The following is a 21058-nucleotide window of genomic DNA, read 5'->3' as shown; positions in this document are numbered from 1 at the left end:
AAAATTTAAGTCTAACTATTATCACTGTCAATTTATTTTGTTAAATTCAGGTTTATTAGGTCAATTTTTTTGTTACGTGACTATCAAATAATTTTTTTTAAATGTCTCACCAACAATTTTAATCAAAAATTAATAATATTCAATTGAATCTGAATTTTATAAAATTCATAAAGTAAATAAACTAAATTCTTGAAAATAAAAATTAATAATATTAACAAAAAAAAAAAAAAGAAGATGATAGATGTATGTATATCAACATTACTAGGTTAGATTACCTTATAGGGTGGAAGGTGGTAGCTGTGAAGCAGCTTTCAATAGCATCTAACTGGGGAAAGAGTAAATTTATTGCTGAGGTAACCACCATATCAGCAGTGCAACATCGCAATCTTGTCAAACTACAAGGATACTGCGTCGTAGGGAAAAGGCATCTTCTTGTTCACGAGTATCTTGAAAACAACAGCCTTGATCAGGCACTCTTTGGTATGATCACACTCTAATATGCTTTCTTGCTTTAACTGTTTGGGATTTGGAACCATACTTAGGAAGAATGGATTTGAATCATATGACTAACAAGTACTTTACAGGAAAATCTGATGATAAGCATTTCAATTTACTCCATTGTTGTTTACTTTTACTGAACAACTTCCGATTATGTAACAATGAGTATTAGAAACGAAAAAGAAAATCAAGGCCAAGTTATCTTACTGACTGGGATTTTAAGGATTTAACAGGTAGATTCCCTGCATCTGAGAATAACGACAACCATAATCGGAACAGGATTAGCTCAAGCCCAGGGGCAGCTCCAATTCTATCTCCAGTAAATGTTAGTGATTTCAGTGAAATTACTGAAGGAAGGTGAGAGGTTTATGTTGTCTCGTTAAGACATAACTTTGCTATCTTTTGTAGTTGAAAGAAAATCACCTACATGTATATGTAAGAAAATTTGTTTTGGATTCATTTCTTTGTATAAATGAAGTTTGTGCATGCCCCTATTATGTGCTACATTAGTAGCAGCATTCAAGGAAGAAGAAACCATTGTAGTTAGCTTGAATAAAATAGTTTTTGAGTTAGTTTTCTAGGATATTAAAAGTGAAAAATAACTGTAGATACTTGATTTTTTGTTATTAATGTTTCTTTCAATAGTATATCAGGAAATGAATTACTTTCACTAAGCTACTATTATATCCACAATTTTCATAATTCTCTCTCATTACTCACTACAAGTAACTTCGTGATTTCATTACCCAATAATACATTAACACGTTCTTGTGAATTAATCCACATCACTCTTACGTTCCATAAAATATATCACTTGTTTCATAATCGTTCTTTAAGATAATTTCCTTTCTAAGACTTGTAAATAGAGGTTTGGACATCTCATTTGGGAACTTTTTAAATTGTTTATCAAACTTAACACTCTAAAATTAACTTTGCAACTTGTTTTCCATAATCAAAACAACCATTGTAACTCTGATCCTTCTCAACCCACCTTATTGTGTACATGATGATCGCCTATCACAATACTTGGCTACACTAGTATATGGATTGTGATCAAGAATAAACAAATCTGAACCCTAATTTCTTTTATTTATTTATTTTGGTGTACAACATGAATTAATTAAAATTTAAATATTTTTAAGTAAGTTATTTGGACGGATGAGAAAATTAGGTCAAAATATGCTACGAAGACACCATTGTTAGAAAAATACCCTTTGCTCCAAAACGAAAGCTAAGGCAGCTCAAAGGGAATTTATCATTATCCCATATGATATTTGATGAGAAGGAACAAAGAGAAACAAAAACAATGGCTGCTCAAGCACTAGGCCATTATCCTCATAGTCACAAAGATAATGGTTACAGTTGCAGCCACAGGCAACAGCAAAGCAATAAAAAGAATTATCATTCGTGAACGGCAGGATTCGAACCTGCGCGGGCAGAGCCCACATGATTTCTAGTCATGCCCGATAACCACTCCGGCACGTCCACCACCCTGGCTGCTGTTTTTCCTTTTACACCTGTAATACTTTAATTATTAATTCACTTTTCTCCTGGAAACACTGCCAGCCACGCCACAAAAAATTAGCCGTTGCAGGGTTGAACGTTTAGCTGTGCAGACGACCGTTGGCAAAAGAACATTATTAAGTCCCTAGCCACTCTTCCTTTGGCCCTCCTTTTATTTAAGAAGCCAAAAACCTCTATAAATATTGTCTCCCAAAATCCTCTTTCAGACAAAGACAACAAACGAGCAGACAGAAATTTGGGAAGAGTTTTGAAGTGAAGATGGGTACGGTTGTAGTCATCTCTCTGCCTCTAATCATCTTCTGCATATTACTTGGTACCGGATGTTTCTTCTTTGGAAGAGCCAAAGGTAGACAAGATTTCCGCACCAACCCTCAGGTTTATGGTGTCCCAGCTCCGCCGCCCGGTGTACCAACCACCTCTTTCCCATCTCCTCCACATACCAAGCCCCGGCCGCCCGTGGCAGCAACCACCTCTTTCCCATCTCCTCCACACACCAAGCCCGACAACTTAGTCAATGTTTAATCAAGTCATTTCAAAATTGAAGTTTTCACACACCCGAGTTCCAAGATTGGATTTTATATCTGGGTTCTTTTTTAAAAAATTGATTCTTTTTGTTTTCTTTGTTTGTGTACCTGTGTGAATTTTTTTAAGACATGTCGTGTTGGTTGGTGTAAATTGGTTGATATGTAAAATCAATAAGATTTATAGAAGCTATAAATCTATACAAGTTCAAATTGCTTATGTTACAAATTCTTTAAACTGCAAAATCTTTGATTAAACAAATGAAAAGATGTTACATTAAAGATGGGCCGAGCAAGATCGCTTTCCTTTTTCTAACTCAGTAACCAAGTACAATCACAGTTAGATAGAATTACATGTTTGTGTATTCATTCCTAAGAGGCTAAATCTATTTTTTTTTTAAAAAAACTGTTAAGAAATTCTAGAATTACATGCCTTAATTACAAACAGTGTTAAAAATCTCAGGCAGTTAGCTTGAATGAGTTATTTGCAGCTTGCATTTGCGCCCAGCAGATCCTTTCTCAATGAATTATCAACCTCTGTTGAAACCATATAGCCTTCTTTAAAATCGCGTTGCAATTTACACTCGATAAACCATTCCAACTTCGATCAGAGAGGTGTGTGGAACCCCAAGGGCTATTGCAGGGTGCCTACAGTTCTGTCTCAAGAACCCGTAAACGATGTTTATGGCAAACTTCTTCAAATATGAAGATGTATCGCATGCCAAAACACAAGTGCTACCCATCATATATGCCAGACCGGATTCCCTGGCCTCTCTCAGATCTTCCAATTCCTTGCTACATCCCACACCACGAAATCTCACTGTTTTCTTACTTGATTCACTACTAACTACATTCTCAAAACTTGAAGCAGTAACATCATCTGACGGACTTGATTGCTGCTGATTTGTGGTTTCCCATCTGAAGGCTTCACCATCATTGTTGCCATTCCGTAAAAACTCTGATACAGTTTCAATCAGATGATTCTCAAAATCGTGAGTATCATTCCTTTGATCCTTGTAGCCGTATCTAACAACACATTGAAAGAGACAGAATTCTGGTGGGCCAATGCGACTGATAACAAACCGCTGGTTGGCAGGAACTTTTGGAACTGTGAGAGATTGCACCGTAACAAATACAAGGATACGATGAAAGGCAGGAAAGTTGGTGACAAAATGGGCAAACATTGGGGGGACTCCTGTGGCCACATTTGAGTATATTAACCCTATTCCAGGAACTCGATTTATTCCCAGGTTTGTGCCCATGCTTAGAAGCATGTCCAAGCAGACCCTGTTGTTCAACTCATAAGCTTGTTTCTTTAGAGTACCGTAGTGCCATATGCACATCGTAGACAGTAATATTAGCGACAAAACCAGAGGGAACCAACCCCCTTTATGAACTTTTGCAAGGCATGCAGAGAAGTAAAGCAACTCCACAGATCCGAAAACTATGACAAATGCTAGAGCTCCTAAAATATTCCTCTTCCACACCATAACAATAACCAGAAACATCAAGCAGGTGGTAACCAACATTACAGTGATAACAGCAAGACCTAAACAAGAATAACAAGTCAAAATTGAATGTGAGTAAGCTGCAGGGAGAAGAGAGGTATAAGAGATAGAGCACCCAAGATTGTACCATATGCATTGCCTATCGTGTCCGTATCCCTATACCCAACCAGAACAGCAAGGCATAGAACCATCAAGATCCAGTTCACCTCTGGTATGTAGATCTGCCCGTGTATGTGGTTTGATGTGTGTACCACCTTGACCCGTGGGAAGCACTTCAAAGCCCTACACTGGCTGATTACTGAGAAAGTACCGGAAATAATTGCTTGACTCCCAACCATCGTTGCAAGTGTTGCAATGATAAAAACTGGCCAGAATACAACCTCTGCAAAGTGAAGGGAGGAAATTTGATATGAGATTATGCTCCAAACCCCATGTACTATGTGATAATAATAGAAAAAGTACCTCTTATTTTCAGCCTTATGGGCAGCATTAACATTCATCTATTCCAGCAAAATAAATAACAAGCAATAGCATCATTAAGAAAATTGTGTAATTTGATTGAAGCACATATTTAAAATTTTAAGTAGTCCCAACTTTTTTTTTTTTCTGCTCGGAAGTAGGCCAGCCTGGAACAGGTATCATTAATCTATAAGGTTTACATGTGACTTGCGACCAAACAAAGCAGAGAAATAGCATGAAGCACTCTCGAATGAAATATTACAAGACTTGTTAATTGGATTTACCAGGGATTGCTTTATAGAAGCTTTTCTGAAGGTCCTCTTTGTGCTTGGAGAGATAGGCAGCCTCACCCATGTATGCCAAAACCAAGCAAGGGTATACAATAACAGTAAATGCAATCTGTTCATTAGAAACATATGTTAATACAAATAAAAAAGGTATATAATTAATGGTCATGCTTTGAAGTAAGAAACAGGCAAAACAGTCTATACAAACCACCCAACAAACAAAGATAGGAAACAGAGAGATAAAAGAATATTCACAAAAACTTTTACAATATTGAGACAAGCAAAGTAGATAGGATTGATGTTTCTCATTCTTTTCCAATTTATTCAAATACAAGCACAAGTAAGAACTTACCCGGATTGAAAGTTGGGAAAAATGACCAAGATCGGCAAACATGGCCTCAGCACCTGATATAAATTGAAACAAGGAAATTCATTATTATAACCAATATTTAACTTAAAGAAACATGTTTAGCAAGGGGGGTAACTGACAAACCTGTGATGCAAAGAACTATGCCTCCAAGAGAACTCCATCCATCTTTTCCTGCCTTTTTGAAAAAATTATATACATAATATGGTGACAGAGCACTTACTACATGTGGGTTCCAGTATATTGTGTTGTAAACTCCAATAACACTAATGCAAAAGAGCCATGCTAACAAAATCGGAGCAAAAAGATATCCAACATTACGAGTCCCAAAATGCTGAAGTGCGAACAGCCCCACCAAAATCACACCAGCAATAAACACAGTATAGTCTACATGAGAGAAGCTAAATTAAGGATATGCATAAACAACATTTTATCAAAAATTAAATTAACTAAATTATCTCCATTTAAAAGGGAGTTATAGAAACCCTTGTTCGAATGTAATTTGTAAATAAGCTTTCTCGCAAATTTCCAACTAGTAACTGCAAAAAGGCTGGCAGGCTTAGCTTGTAGATATCAGTGTGTGTGGATGTGCAATTAGGAACAACTTGAGTGACTCTGAATCAAAAGTAAAGGAATTGTACAATATAAGGAGATGGAAAACAATAATTTGACTTACTCTCATGAAGAGAAGGAGCTTTAATTCTGATGCCATTAACTGCAGAAAGAACTGTATAAGAAATGCATGTCATTAGTAAATGCAAGAGTAGATCAAAAAGGAGTAGACTGTAGTTAGCAGATAAAGCAACAAATGCAACTTTTTATTAAAAGTGCATTGATCAGCATTTAACTTTCATATAAAATTTCACACAATTTATTTGCAAAACAACATCAAATGCTCTGTAAAATATATCTAACTCCCAGATTCATCCTCCTGTAAAAAAATAAAGGAAATTTAGTTCAAGTCATCCGAATAGAGACAATACCAGACATTGATGGGGTTAGGATGCCATCACCAATAACCATGCTAGTCCCCAGCAGCACAAGTAGAAGCAACACAATCCGAGAACTATGATACTTATCAAAGAACTCCTTTAAAATAGAACTAGCTACAGTCTCCTTCCTGGGTAGTCCAGAGTTATAAGCAGATATGTCATCGTCAGATGCATCAGAAGCACTCAAAAGACCCAACTTTGCACGCCGGCAAAGCAATGAATATAAAGCAAAGGTTCCACCTGCAGGAATGAGGCCTCCTTCAGGAAATCCTTAAAAAAAGTGCAGATAAACTTTTCTCAATAAACAAGGTAATAAAATATGCAGGTCTTTGGAAGCACCTTCACCATTATCATCTGCCCCTAACACAAATATAATGTACTTGCATAGAGGGATTAGAGTCAAAGTCCAGAAAACCAAAGACAGTACCCCAAGAATTTCATCATCTTCCTCATGAAGTCTTAACCTCCCCGAAAACGTGCTTTTGTAAACATAGAGTGGTGAAGAGCTCAGATCACCATATACAACTCCAAAACTCTGATAAGCAAGACATAAAGTAGCCTTGTAAAATTTCTGCATGTAAAGCAAGCATCAAACGTGTTAGCGTTTCCTCATTCATTATCATTTCTTGAACATAATAAAATACGCCTTCATGCTATATTATGATTCTAAAAATCCCCAGAAAATGGAACATCAGGGGGAAAAAAAAGCATGTCAACAAGTTAAGTGCAGGAAGCAAAATACAATTTTACTGCTACAAAAACTCCAAATTTTCAAAGAAATGTAATATTTATTCAAAACACAACGACAAACTAGCAGGAAAAGAGAACAAATTGACAAGAAAAAACAAATTCAATAATATTTGAACAACAAAGCAAAAAAAAAAAAAAACTATAGTGAAATGTAAATGAAATTTAAAAAATTCAAAACGGAACGTAAACTCAGCCTACTAATAACATGTAGTTCACTTTTGATAACCTATACAAAAAAAATATCAACATTAACAAAATCAGAACTCCCATCTTTTCTTTCATATTTTCTCAGCAAACAAACGAAAATTTAAAAAACTACAACAACCAAAAAACCCCAATTAAAGACGAGCACCCAGATTTAAAAAAAAAACGGAAAATTAAAAATACAAACATCAAAATCCCAAAAAATGGAAAACTTGAAAGGTAAAAAAAAAAAAAAAGTACCAGCCGAGACTCCCGGGTCACAGACCCGGCTTCCGGATCCATAAAGCAGTGTGTCCTTTTTTTTATTTTTTTTATCTTTCCTAAGAAAGATCGGTTCCAAAATGGGTATTCAAAGGGAAAATAAATGGGAACCCTTAACTCCAAAAAAATCGAAAAAAAGGGCATAAAGATATGGAAGAAAGAAGGTGTCAATGAGAAGAGAAGGCAAAGGGAGTTGTAAAATGGAGTGTTTTTTTTTTTTTTTGTTGTTTTAAAAATTTTTGTTCTAGAGAGGGGAGAAAGAATGAGTTGGATTTGGAAAGAGGCAGCAGATAAAAATATAATAAAAGAAAAGGTGTCAAGTAAGGAACAGTCTCCTTTTCCATTATTTATTTGTTTATCTACTTTTTTATAATTTTTTAAGGGCGCCAATTAAAAAACATACTTACTATCTGTTTGTTTCCTAAAAATATTTTCAGAATGTTGAAATTATATGAGTTAAAATATAATTTATCATTGCATTAATTTATAATTTTATAATTATTAAAAAATTATTTTTATTATTTTAAGAGAATCAAACTATAATTTTACAATTTATTAATTTATAGATTTATATTTTTCACTCCTAAAATATATAATTATTTTATTAAAATTATTTTCAAAACAAACATAATATAAATTATATTTGACACGGGATAGCGTAAAAAAATTTTGACAATTAAAATTTAATTATAATAAGATAATATTTTATAATAATTATATCTTATATAAACTTAATAATAATCAATGATTGTATGTGTCTAATATTTAAGAGTGCATAATAACACAATAAATTTGAAAAGATAAATGAACTAGAATTTAAAAAATACTAATATTTATATTTTATACTATAAAATATTTATTACTAAATTTTATAAATTATAATCATATATATTCATTATTAAAATATGAATATAAAATATATTTAATAAAATATTAAGAATACTATTTAAAATTTAAATATATTATTAATATTAAATTTTATTGTTGAAATAAAATTATAATATTAAATAATTTTATATAAAATCATCTTACAGACTTTTTCAAAAAAAATTAGTTATGCTTTTTAAAAGAAAAGTTATTTTTAAAAAATTATTTTCCATTAATCAAAATATTATTTTTGTTAATCAATATATTTTTTAAAATCATAAATAATTATTTTTAATGTTATAAAAAGTTAAGAATTTAAATTTAATTCAATTACCACATGTACTCATAGCAACTCCACATTATAGATTAGATTTATCCCACTTTCTTTAAATAAAAGTTAAAAGGATAAAAAAGTATTTATTAAAATAATGCAATCTTTAATCAAGCATGAAATAAATTAGGAAGTCTATTAATTTTGATTATCTAACTTTGCCTGACATGTTTTATTGACTTTCTCTTATGGAACAAACCTAATGCCTATACTTTATTGATTTAATTGTTATTTTATTTTTAGTTGCAGAAAACAAACACCATTACCCATTTCCAACATTGAATTTAGCTTCTTCTTTTCATGGCGAATTTTGCTCTTTGTATTTCGATTGACCTAATGAAAGTTTTTTATTGATACTCCAGTCTTTAATGAAACTCTTTCAATAGTTGTTAACTAGAAACAAGTCTAATTCTGGTCTTAATGTTATTTGGTAATTAATAATTATTTTTTGTTATAAAAATTATTTAATTTAAAACCCACCAATTTGGAATTTAAATAATTCAAAGTCTTTGCGTCATTTCTATTTGACTTCGTGACAACAGCTATGACTATGCTATTCATTTTAAGAAATTGAAAAGGAAGGCCAAAAGCATTAGAATTGTTTGATCTACAATATAGCATTTTTTTAAATATTTTACCAATTAATATCTTAAATAATTTTAAACTTAATGGTATATATTTATATATGAAAGGACAATTATATATAAATGGATTAAATTAGTGTAAAAATATTTTTTGAGAATATTTCTATTTTTATATTTTATATAAAATATAAAAGTACGATAGAAATTGAACTCAAAATACCAAACACTTATCAATTTTCTCATTTCGATCAAAGACATGTTTAATTAAAATATAAATTGAATGTTGAAAATACCTAATTTCATTGGTGGAAAAATAAATAACCTACTTTTATTTTAATATTTATATATAATTAAATTTATTAATAAAATAATAATTCAGATAATAACTCGTTCAATGGTGAGGGCCACAAATTGTACTTAGAATAAACAAGGAATCTTGAATTAGATAATTCAATGAGTTCAGAAGAAAATGAAAAAAAGTAAGCACTTTCCTTTTAAGTGCTTTTCCTATTCTTTTTCCCTTTTTCTTTCATCAGATTTTATTTTCCAAGTTTGAACTGAAACTTAGGATTCCGCATATCACTTTAATATTATTGGAAGCTAAAATCTATGCTAGAAATTTGGAAAGCTTTTAAATACCACAAATTAAAAATCACAGTTTGAGATTCAACTAATAAAAGTTGGGTTGTTGTTGATGTACAAATAATATGTCGACCAATCAATGACGGTGGCAAACGGCAACCTCATTTCACATGCTTTGTTTTTTATTCGGGTTTGTCCCCTATATTATTCTATTTTTTAAAATTTAACACACAAAGATTAAATTTTTTTCAATTAAGCACCTAAATTTTGTCACAACTGTATATATGAAAAATTATTTGATACAATGATTTTTTTTTTGAAGTGTAATCCGAATAATTATAAATGAATTGTTTTAGTAGCCACCAAATAGAATCAAACTCTCGTACATAAGCGTAATTGTATATGGTAGGTCTCAAACTTGGATACTCTAAACCCAATACCTCTACATTTACAATGATATTTTTAGACTTTACAAATAAGATTTAGAGAATAACACATATCTCATTTAAAGTGTAGAAAATACAGAAAAATATTATACAACATATAGTAAAGTAAAAGTATCATAAAAGCCTTTATATTACGAGTCAAATTGTATTTTGCCCCATTTACTCAAAAGATGAATAAATTAGTCCATGTACATTAAATAAAAAAGTAAATTGGTCATTTCTATTAAAATTTTAATCTGTTTTTACTATTAAAAGTCGCGTGGTTGACAAAATAACCAAATTATTACACATGGCATGCCACGTATACCTTTATGATGATGTACTTATATTAGTTTTAATAGTAAAAATAGATGGAATTTTTAACAGAATGGCCAACTTACTCTTTGATCGATGTTTATAAACTCATTTGTTTAATTTTTTAGTAATAAAGACAAAATATAATCTAATTTTTAATTAAAAAACTCTATAATACTTTTATCGATACAATAACCCATGTATTATCCTTAAATAGAAGAACACATGTATGTTGATGTAATCTAGAAAGTAGATTATTGTAAATTGAGAAATAAATAAAGAGCTTCGAGAATATATTTGTAATATTTTAGTAATTTTAGGGTTAATTTTAAATATTGTGCGAAATTGATGCGGGCAAAGGTCATGCAAACAAACTTATATTATATGTTTGAAAGGACCTAACTTTTTGACACAATTAATTTAGTAATTAAAATCTAAATAATCGTCATCTTCTATCTTAATTGTTTAGATTTTGGTTTTGAACTGTGGTACGAAATCTTTGGATGTCATTATCACCTATTTCTCTTATACATGAGATAAGCAATGCGGACAGCAATAAAACACTTGTAACCTTTTAAATGGTTAATAGAGATTAGCAGACATACGCAAATCAAACCTATTGTTTACTTGATTGGGAAAGTTATATTAAAATTTTGATTTCTTTCTTTTACTTCATTTTATAAATTCTTGATACGATTGAGTTGCTTTACTTTAAAATTGAATTTTATGTTTTTAAGTATTAAATCGGAAAGAAAAACGAAATTCAAATTGATTTGTTCATTAGACTGGTCGAATTCGTTTTCTAGGCTCGGTAGAATTTAAAAAAAAAATGGGTTTAAAATTTTGTCTGAGTCCGATTTAGATAAAATAATAATAAATTCGAGCTTGTATTATTTTTTTATGTAAAAACAAATTTAAAAAAATATAATATATAAAATGCACTAAAATTATTAAAATAAATATTTCTCAGTAAATTAAGAATATATTAAAAAATTTATACTTAAATAACACTAAAATTTTTAGAACTAGCAAGCAAATGTCTCTAAAATAATAGTAGATTTAACAATAAAATAAAAATGATATAATATTCAAATAATAGCAACAAATGAAAAAAAATTGTAGGCAGATTCTGCTGGGTTCAAGTAAAAAAATATTACTTGAGGCCAGTTTCGTCTAGAAAGCTAGTATTATTTTTTTGTCAAAGCTTATTTCTTAAGTCTATATTTTTTTAAACCCTCGCAATTTTTTAACTAACCTTTAAACCTAAACGAATGAATTCGGTGTATAATTAAGTCTAAATTCAACTCACGGATTCATTATTAACCATATCAACTAAATTAAATATCAATCAACTTTTATTATCTTCGTTTTCAAATAATTTGACTATATTAATTTAGAAACCAAAAATACATGTCACTTTCTAAAGACTTTGTTGGTAGAATTGCAACCTCAATTAGCATTGTATTAGATCAGTTCTGTACGACCATGCATTTATTCAATAATTTCTAAATCATTAAATTTGAAAAAAATATAAATGGACATGTGTTAATAATCTAGTTTTGTTCATTTTAAATCAATAGTCTAGCTTCTTTATAAATGAAACTATTTAAGAGATTGTTGTGTTTTTTTATTCATTTTACACATATTTTAATCTAGGGAAGGGGTTGTCACCACGTCCAACCGTGGCGGAGCAAGGGTTAGGTAGGCTCCGACTCCCTTAAAATGAAATTTTTTTCTATTTACACTTTTTATAATTTATAAAATTTTAAATTAATAATGATAAAATTATACTTTAGCCCTCCTAAAATAATAAAAATTTGATTTAAGTTTTTAAAAATTATAAATATATAGTCTATTAAAATAGTGAAATTATATTTTTACTATCGTAAAAATATATAATTTAATTCTGACCCCAAAAAAATTTTTCTGGTTCGGCCACTAGCCACGCCATCTGTATTCCTTTTCCAACAGTTAATGCCACATTAGTATTTTCATCCTGAAAAAAATCAAGTCTAAATGAAAATATTATTGATGTAACATTAAACTATTGAAAAATGATGATCCCTATTTCATACCATCTTTTCTCTTTTAATATAATCCCGTCTTATGAAATTAATTAAAAATAATATATATTTTTATTTTATCTATTATGAATAACGGTAAGATATTTAAACATGAATATGTTTCTAGAAAGTCTTGCCACCTGAAAATGTTAATTCATAATTCATAATAAAAGAAAAACAACTTATCAAACCATGATTATTGATTGCATTTCTTTGCTTCCATATATGAAAAGAGTTATGTACATAAAAATATTTAAGTAAAGTTGATTACGGAACCCACCTAATAGTTTAGCTATTTGAATGGGTATTTAAATAGAGCTTGATTGATTGTCAAGGTCACGAGTTTTTGGAAGTTAGTGGAATTGTGGAAATAAGATTTTTTTTAATATAGAAGTACGTGAGTTTTTGAATGGGTATTTAAGTACGTGAGTTTGAGTGCGTTGAAACATATTATTATTTTTTTTATGAGTTGAGGCGGGACTATAGGTAATTCTAGGCATTGTGTCAAGAAAAATAAATATGATCAAAACTTATAATGTGATTGTTAAAAAAACATTATTAATAAAAAGAATAATAACATATTTCTAAATATAAATCGTAAAATAAACATAAACAATAAAAATAATTTCTATGAACAATTTAAAGGAAAAAAGAGGAAACAAATTAATCTAAACTTAGAAATCCAATTCTTGTATGTGTTAATGTCCCTATTGTTTGCAAATTGAAAACTTGAACAACAATAACATTCCAATGGAAGATCTTGAGTGTAGAACGTGGGTTTAATTGAAAAATTTTGATATAAATTTGGATAATTTCTTTTTTATCCATTTCTAAATCTATCATCTATTATCATAAAACATTAAAATGAAACATCGATCAAATTTGTCCAATTTTAAGGATAGCTCCGAAAGTAGAAGAAAAGAAGAATAAGCTGAAATTTTGGCCCTCTATTATTCAAACAAAGGAACAGTGAGAAATTTTAGGGTGAGCTACTACTACGAACATATATGAACTAATTTATTTTATTCAATAATCCTATAAAATTTGACTTTGAATTGAACTGTTATATATATATATATATATATATATATATATGTATATTAAAGAGATATTATACCAAAAATTTTAAGAGCATATTTTTGGATATTTTGATATATATTAAAATTTTTAAAGAATATTTTTTTATGAAAAATAGTTGAAAATTCTAGTATACCAAAATCTCATTTCACAAGCCTTGTAACACTCTTAAACCGTATCTGTTGCCGAATTAGGGTTGAGAGGTATTACAAAACAAAACACAGCTCAAAACAAGTATTCATTGCATTTCATGATCCGTAAAACAATCATTTTAATTCACTAACCCTACTCAAATTTCGAAGATTAATAGTACTATATGCTTTACCGTTCAGTATATTAAAATTTACTATTTAAGCTTATAAAATTTCAATACATACATTTCATAAGCTGGATATCAAATATAAGAAAATACTCATGCATATAACCATATTAAATTGAACCATTCAAGAAAAAAATCATGTGCACACCATGCCATTTATTCTTTCATTTGCTCAATTAACAATTACCATATAAAAATATACTCAAATCATGCACAACTCATTTAATTAATAATAGTCAACAATCCAAACATTAGCAACCAAGACACATATATGCGTATAAATAGATACACATTCTACTTGCCTAACTTTAACCAATTTTGCATGTGCATCATTTTATAAGACCAAAACATACATATTTTCTTATTACAAGTTTATACATATAAACATACATTAATTGAATTATTTCCGAACACTCATACTAAACATATCACTTTGCATATACTTATTTAAACAAGCATTATTTGAGACCAATTATATATTCTCTTAACACAAGTTTGTGCGGAAATAAACATATTAATTTGAACCATTTTAAGCACATATAACATTAAAAGACACCTAATTTGCATGCTTAACATACATACACATGACTAATTACTTCTTCGCTTATTCGGACATCCAATATGACTTCAATACATGACATAACCATATCACATACTCAATAATATGAGTTTAATATTTTAGCGAATATACATATACACTTTATTCAACATTTCTATCCAATTTACTAATGCAATCATATCATTTCAAATTGTCAACTATCCGAGTATAGCATAATTCCCACATAACGAATACAACCAATTTCAACATTAACATATAACTAAACAATTAACTACGTGAATAAATTACCATTGCCAAACCATAATTTAGATTAAAACCATCATCTATATTTGCGATTTAAGCTAACACATGAGCGATTATCACTATCTTTAGCATCATTAACAATCTACAACCAAAGCACATCCATATATCAAAATTACCACATGCATATACCATGACCAAATTTACTTAAACATTGATCATTAGCTTTAAGATCAAGCCATTTTCACATGGCTAAACATATACAAATTTCAAGACCAACCAAAACAAATGCTAGCCTATACATGCCATAAGTTCAAAATTCAAGCTTCAAAAAAAATACCAAAATAGCATTCGACAGTGTGACGAATTTTCTTGACGATCTCCGAGCTCGTAACTAACTTCCAAAATCTATAAAACAGCGAACGAACGAACACACAGTAAGCTTAAATAGCTTAGTAAGTCATAAGCAAATAGTTTAACAAAGAACATATATAATTCATACAAGTAGGCTGAAAACTCCTAATCTTGAACACACATAAATATAAACATATTTAAGCGATTAATTCACATTATCATGTTATACTACAATACTTACCTTTACTTCCAAACTTTATATAACTCAAATATACCTGAATCGTTTAATTCAAACTCACATTCGGTTTTGTCGTAACATTTTTCATTGAACCATTCGGAATCAAAAGGATACTCGGATAGCTCAAAAAGCTCGAATAATGCCAACATCCCAGACGTGGTCTTACATGTAATCAAATAATGATGCCACTGTCCCAGACAGGCTCTTACACGTAATCATATACGATGCCAATGTCCCAGACATGGTCTTACACGAAATCACATATTGGAATCCTATGATTCGTAAGGCTTTTGGATGTCGTAATTCAATCGAATTAAGCTCGTAACTAATCAATCTATGCTGAATTTAATTCGGCAATGTATATAAAAAATACATTCAATTTAACAACATGTATTCACTTACAAACTTACCTCGGGCGAAGACAAGCGGATGGAATCAACTACTAGACCACTTTTGACTTTTCCCGATCTAATTCCGTTTTCTTTTGTTCTTGATCTTAATCTAGCTAAACAAGTGTCGAACCTAATGAAGCTTCAAACATTTCTTTTTCTTTTGTGTTTCGGCAAAAACAAGATGATAATGGCCATTTGCATGTTTGTTTTTATTTAATTAATAATAACACAACAATTACTATTTTAACCTTAGCCATATAACATTAAAAATCCACTAACTAATGTCAATACTTGTCCATGCATTAATTCAATGGTCCATTTGCATCTTAAGGACCTCATACTTAAAAATTCATGTCAATTCGGCACTTTAACAAATGGCACACAACTTTTGTATTTTCTACAATTAAGTCCTTTTTCTCAAATCGGCACACAAACGATAAAATTAATTCACGAAAATTTCACACATGTCAATTCACATACTATAAGCACGGAAATAATATTAAAATATTATAAAAAATTCTTATCAAATATCAAATTTCCTAATAACATTTTCTTAGATATTTTAATTTACATATTGTTAGGAATCGACCCGATTAAGCAACGAATAAGTAAAAATAGCAGAAGAAATCAAGAAATTGAATACACAAATTTAACGTGAAAAACCCCTCCAAAGAGGATAAAAAATCACGGGTAAAGATAATTTTACTATAATGGCAAAAGAACGAATAGTACAAAAGATGAAAATAAAAACTAAACCCCAAAACCTCAAAACAAATAACCCTCAAAACGTAAACACAAAATTCTCCAAATGTGTTATGAGTTCTAATCTAATGGGTGTATATTTCTAAGGTTGTAAAAGAGCCTATTTATAGGCTAAATTAGTAAGTCAAATAAACTATGCTAATAAATGCTAATTATATTACACTAATAAATGCTAAATCTTATAGAAATAAAATATATTTTTGTTTAACTTGATTTACAAGCAATCTCTTAGAATTTGGGTTACACAACTCTAACAATCTCCACATTGACATGAATTCTTTCAATGCCATCTTTGCCAAAGCCCGCCACAGACCTATCTTGAACTATGCAGGGAATTAACTAAGTCGAATCTGTGCTAGAAGCTGGAAGACTTCTAGCCTTCGACTTGTGCACTGCCAAATCAAAACTAACCTAGGTCTAATTTTCATGAACACGGTGCCTTAACTTTTCAAAACCTGCATCCAAAAGAGAACCTCTTTTCAACGAAACGGTCATACATTTTTCCCTCCTATGACCAAGTTGCCTCCGCTCCAAACAAGTTGACTTCGACACCGTAATGGACGAGGGACATCCAATTTCACCAGTCACTGTAGAACCTTCCAGAATATAAAGACTAATTGTTCTTTTACCTTTTAACAAAACGAGAGCTCCACGAGATACTTTAATGTCGCTCGACTCGATGTCGATTCACCATCCTTTCAAGTCTAAAATACTCAAGGAGATAAGATTCTTTCGTAAATCAGGTACATACCTGATATCTAAAAGTGTCCTAATCGTCCCATCGTGTATCCTAATTTTAACAGTACCAATACCAATTACCTTACTAGATGAATCATTTCCCATGCGCACAACTCCACTTTCAACCGAATTGTATGTGGAGAACCATTCTCTATTGGGACACATGTGGAAAGAACATCCCGAATCTAGGATCCACTCAGACGTAAGCTTGGAGTTATATCTCGTTGACACTAACAAGAAATCATCACCGCCTTCATCGACCAAATTAACACCAGCTACATATTCCTCGTTACTCTCAGCAGCTCTTTTATTTCGCAGTTTATAACAATTTGCTTTCACGTGACCTAACTTTTTACAATAGCGACACCTTTTGTCTCGTTTCTTTGATGCTACCAAAATGGAAGCTTGCCTATCTGCCTTGCTATTCAAACCAAACCCATTGTCGAGTTTGTCTTTACTCAACAAATGACCATTCACATTTTCGGACGAGATTTTATCTCTACCATAAATCAGGGTCTCCCTGAAAGACTTGTATGAAGGGGGTAAAGAGCACAATAATAGTATAGTCTGATCTTCATCGTTAATATGAACCTCAACGTTCTTTAAATCATTTAAAAGAGTAATGAATTGACTAATATGATCTCTAAGAAGTTCACATTCGTTCATGCGAAACGTAAATAGATGTTGTTTCGACACTAAATAGTTAGCTAGAGGCTTAGTCGCATAAAGAGTTTCTAACCTTTTCCACAAGGCAGATGAGGTCTTCTCCATCAATACCTCCTGCAATACCGTATTCACGATGCACAATTGGATTGCAGACAATGCCTTTTCATTAACCTCTTCCCATTCTGTTTGATTTAAATTCTCAGGCTTTTCCCGGTAACAACATTTTTCAAACCGGTTTGAACTAGAATTGCCATCATTCGAACTTGCCATAGATTGAAATTTGTCTCACCATCGAACTTTTCAATTTCAAACCTTGTTGCTGCCATCTCTGAACAGGCTGATCTATTAAAATTGAACTGGCTCTAATATTACTTATTAGGAATCGACCTGATTAAACAATGAACAAGTAAAAATAGCAGAAGAAATTGAGAAATTGAACACACAAATTTAACGTGGAAAAACTCCTCCAAAGAGGATAAAAAATCACGGGCAAAGATAATTTTACTATAATGGCAAAAGAATGAAGAGTACAAAAGATGGAGATAAAAAGTAAACCTCGAAAATAAAGAACCCTCGAAACGTAAACACAAAATTCTCTAAATGTGTTATGAGTTCTAATATTATATTTCTAATGTTGTAAAAGAGTCTATTTATAGGCTAAATTAGTAAGTCAAATAGACTATGCTAATAAATGCTAAATATATTATACTAATAAATACTAAATTTTCTAGAAAGAAAATATATTTTGTTTAACTTGACTTGCAAGCAATCTTTTAAAATTTGGGTCACACAACTCTAACATACATATATATATATATATATATATATATATATATATATATAATTCTAAGGAAATATAGTAAGAAATTTTATATAAGTTACTCAAGCTATACGAATTTTTCTAATGAAAATCCAAAATTTTGACTTTTTAACAATTTTTTCTTAAATTAGTTAATTTCTATATTTTAAAATACATTTGAATTAATAATAAATTGAAAAAAATCTATGTTTTTATTAATAAATGGTATCAAGATAACTGGTAATGTAATTAAAAAATTAAATTATGATATAAAAATTTCTTAATATGAAAAAATTGGTATGAGTCATTTAAAAATACTAAAAATTTTAAGGGATATTCTTAGATACTGTATATATTAAATTAGCAATATGTCAGTGTCGTTGATAACCACTAATAGTTAAAGACGGAAAGCGTTGGTTAAATAACTTAAGTAATACAATTTAAGAGTTTAAAATTTTAATTGAATGTATTTTTTACAAAAAAAAATTAATTTACGAAAGTTCAAATCCCTGCATCATAATGATTATTCAATGATAAACAGCTCAAATATATATATATATATATATATATATATTGTGTGTGGCCAATAAGATAGGTCAAAGGTTACTCAATGGCGGATGCCGTGGTCACATTGTCTCACCAAAATATTTGGAGAAAACATTTCGTGCGGCGGCTCTTCATCAAGAAAAAATAAAGCCATCAAAATTTAAAATCAGTAAATATCATTTCATTTTTCTTTTTCTTTTTCGTTGAACTTTTTAATTTGATTATCAAATGAAAGTTGAATTGGTAAATTATCTTAGTATATGTCTGAATTTCTATTAATTAATATATTAATGTATGATTCGTGAGTACTATAATTTTTAATATATGAATTTAAAATTAAAATTGAATTAGACACAAGGAAAAATATGAAACGAATTTAAATATGACATGACAAAATAATTAAAACGTGCATGATGGTAAAAAAATAACATAAACACAATATGAGTACACAAAGGTATCGAAATTTATAAAAAATAAAATATTAACATGTATAAAAGTATATAATTTTATAGTACTTTGAACATGCACAAAATAACACAAATTTTAACAAGTCAAGTTAATGTATTCGATAATGTGATTTCTTATCTCCTTATTTCTCTATTCTTTGTGTTGAATGCCTTAACTTCTTAATTCAACAAGCTAAAGATCGTGAGAATTTGTATGGGATTCAGGTTTGTCAAGGTAACTTGAGTGTTTCACGTCTTTTTGTTGATGATAGTTCTTTCTTCTTTTGAGCTACAAATTTAGAGTGTAAGGTGGTTCGAAATATCCTTTTAATTTATGAAACTATGTCTGGTCAATCTATTAATTTCTAGAAATCTGAAATTATGATTAGCTCTAATACGAGTTTAATCTCTAGACAAATAACTTATTCAATTTTTGGGGTTTGATAAACCTTCATTTTTATACATTATTCTTGATCAATATAAGATTCATTTTTATACATTATTCTTGATCTATATAAGATTGTGAGTATTTTTTTTTTTGAAACAAAAGATTGTGAGTATTATCTAAGAATTAGAGGGAGATAGGATTCGATGTAATGGACAAGCCTATTGGCTTCGTTATTAGTTTCTCTCCTTTGATTTTTGGCAGAATGACTTATTTGGTCCTCAAATTTTATAAAAAAATTTATTTTATTCCTCTATTTAATATTTTGTTTCTTTTTACCCTTAAACTTACATTGTTTTTTAGATCACTCTAAAATGGATAAAATTTAACTTCTATAAACTTTCTTGACGTGGAAATCCATATAGATGCCATGTCATCAATTAATTAATTTTAAAATTAAAAAAATTATTTTAAAAATAAAAACTATTATAATTATAAAAAATATTTTTAATATATATTTTAAAATTTTTAAAATTAATTAAATGTTAACAAGGCATACATATGGATTACCATGTGGATGCCATGTCAAAAAGTTAACATCTTTTATCCATTGTTAGGTAATTTGACAAATAATACAAGTTCAATGACTAAAAAATAAAAATTAAATAAAAAGCTAAAATAACTTTTTTATATAAAGTTGAAGGATCAAATAAGTTATTATACCTTTATTTTTTTTGTGCCCTTAGTTTTCTTGATTTATGAGTTACTTTCGAAAATATGAAAAGTATTTTTCAAAAAGATTGAGACAATACAATGCAGAAAAAAAAATGAATAGTGACAGATATATATATACACTATACCTGTCCATGGGTCGGGCGGCCCGGCCCAGTCCGACGGCCCGCCCGAAATATGGAAGGGTTCGGGTAAAAATATAGACCCGAAATATGGGCTTAATCACTTTTTTGGCCCAAGCCCGGCCCGAATATAATAAATATATAT

At 29.9% G+C, this 21058-nt stretch overlaps 1 protein-coding gene and 1 non-coding gene across 2 annotated transcripts; both read right to left on the bottom strand.

The window, feature by feature from the left end:
* Positions 1-1904: 1904 nt before the first annotated feature.
* TRNAS-AGA (transfer RNA serine (anticodon AGA)) lies at positions 1905-1986 on the bottom strand. Its single transcript has one exon. It is a non-coding gene; the product is annotated as a tRNA-Ser (tRNA).
* An 829-nt stretch (positions 1987-2815) lies between these two features.
* LOC105776999 (probable potassium transporter 13) lies at positions 2816-7652 on the bottom strand. The gene is made up of 9 exons (XM_012600015.2): positions 7351-7652; positions 6496-6727; positions 6148-6396; positions 5841-5891; positions 5291-5551; positions 5150-5202; positions 4795-4909; positions 4179-4433; positions 2816-4092 (listed from the first exon to the last, which is right to left on the bottom strand). Exons 1-9 carry the CDS (start codon positions 7513-7515, stop codon positions 3122-3124), a joined length of 2352 nt encoding a protein of 783 aa, XP_012455469.1. The 5' UTR covers positions 7516-7652; the 3' UTR covers positions 2816-3121.
* Between the last annotated feature and the right edge of the window lie 13406 nt (positions 7653-21058).

The sequence above is a fragment of the Gossypium raimondii genome, chromosome 10, assembly GCF_025698545.1.
Source record: "Gossypium raimondii isolate GPD5lz chromosome 10, ASM2569854v1, whole genome shotgun sequence".
NCBI classification, from domain to species: Eukaryota; Viridiplantae; Streptophyta; class Magnoliopsida; order Malvales; family Malvaceae; genus Gossypium; species Gossypium raimondii.
Note: the sequence above shows the minus strand (reverse complement) of the source record. Positions and strands in the feature narration are given on the sequence as shown.

Bases quoted from the DNA above. Each gene is read 5' to 3' on its own strand.
- LOC105776999 (XM_012600015.2), bottom strand. From the start codon at position 7,515: ATGCCCTTTTTTTCGATTTTTTTGGAGTTAAGGGTTCCCATTTATTTT. The intron at 5,203-5,290 runs GTTTGTCAGTTA...AATTTATATCAG, and splicing joins CATAGTTCTTTGCATCACAG to GTGCTGAGGCCATGTTTGCC. The intron at 4,910-5,149 runs GTAAGTTCTTAC...TCTAATGAACAG, and splicing joins TTTCCCAACTTTCAATCCGG to ATTGCATTTACTGTTATTGT.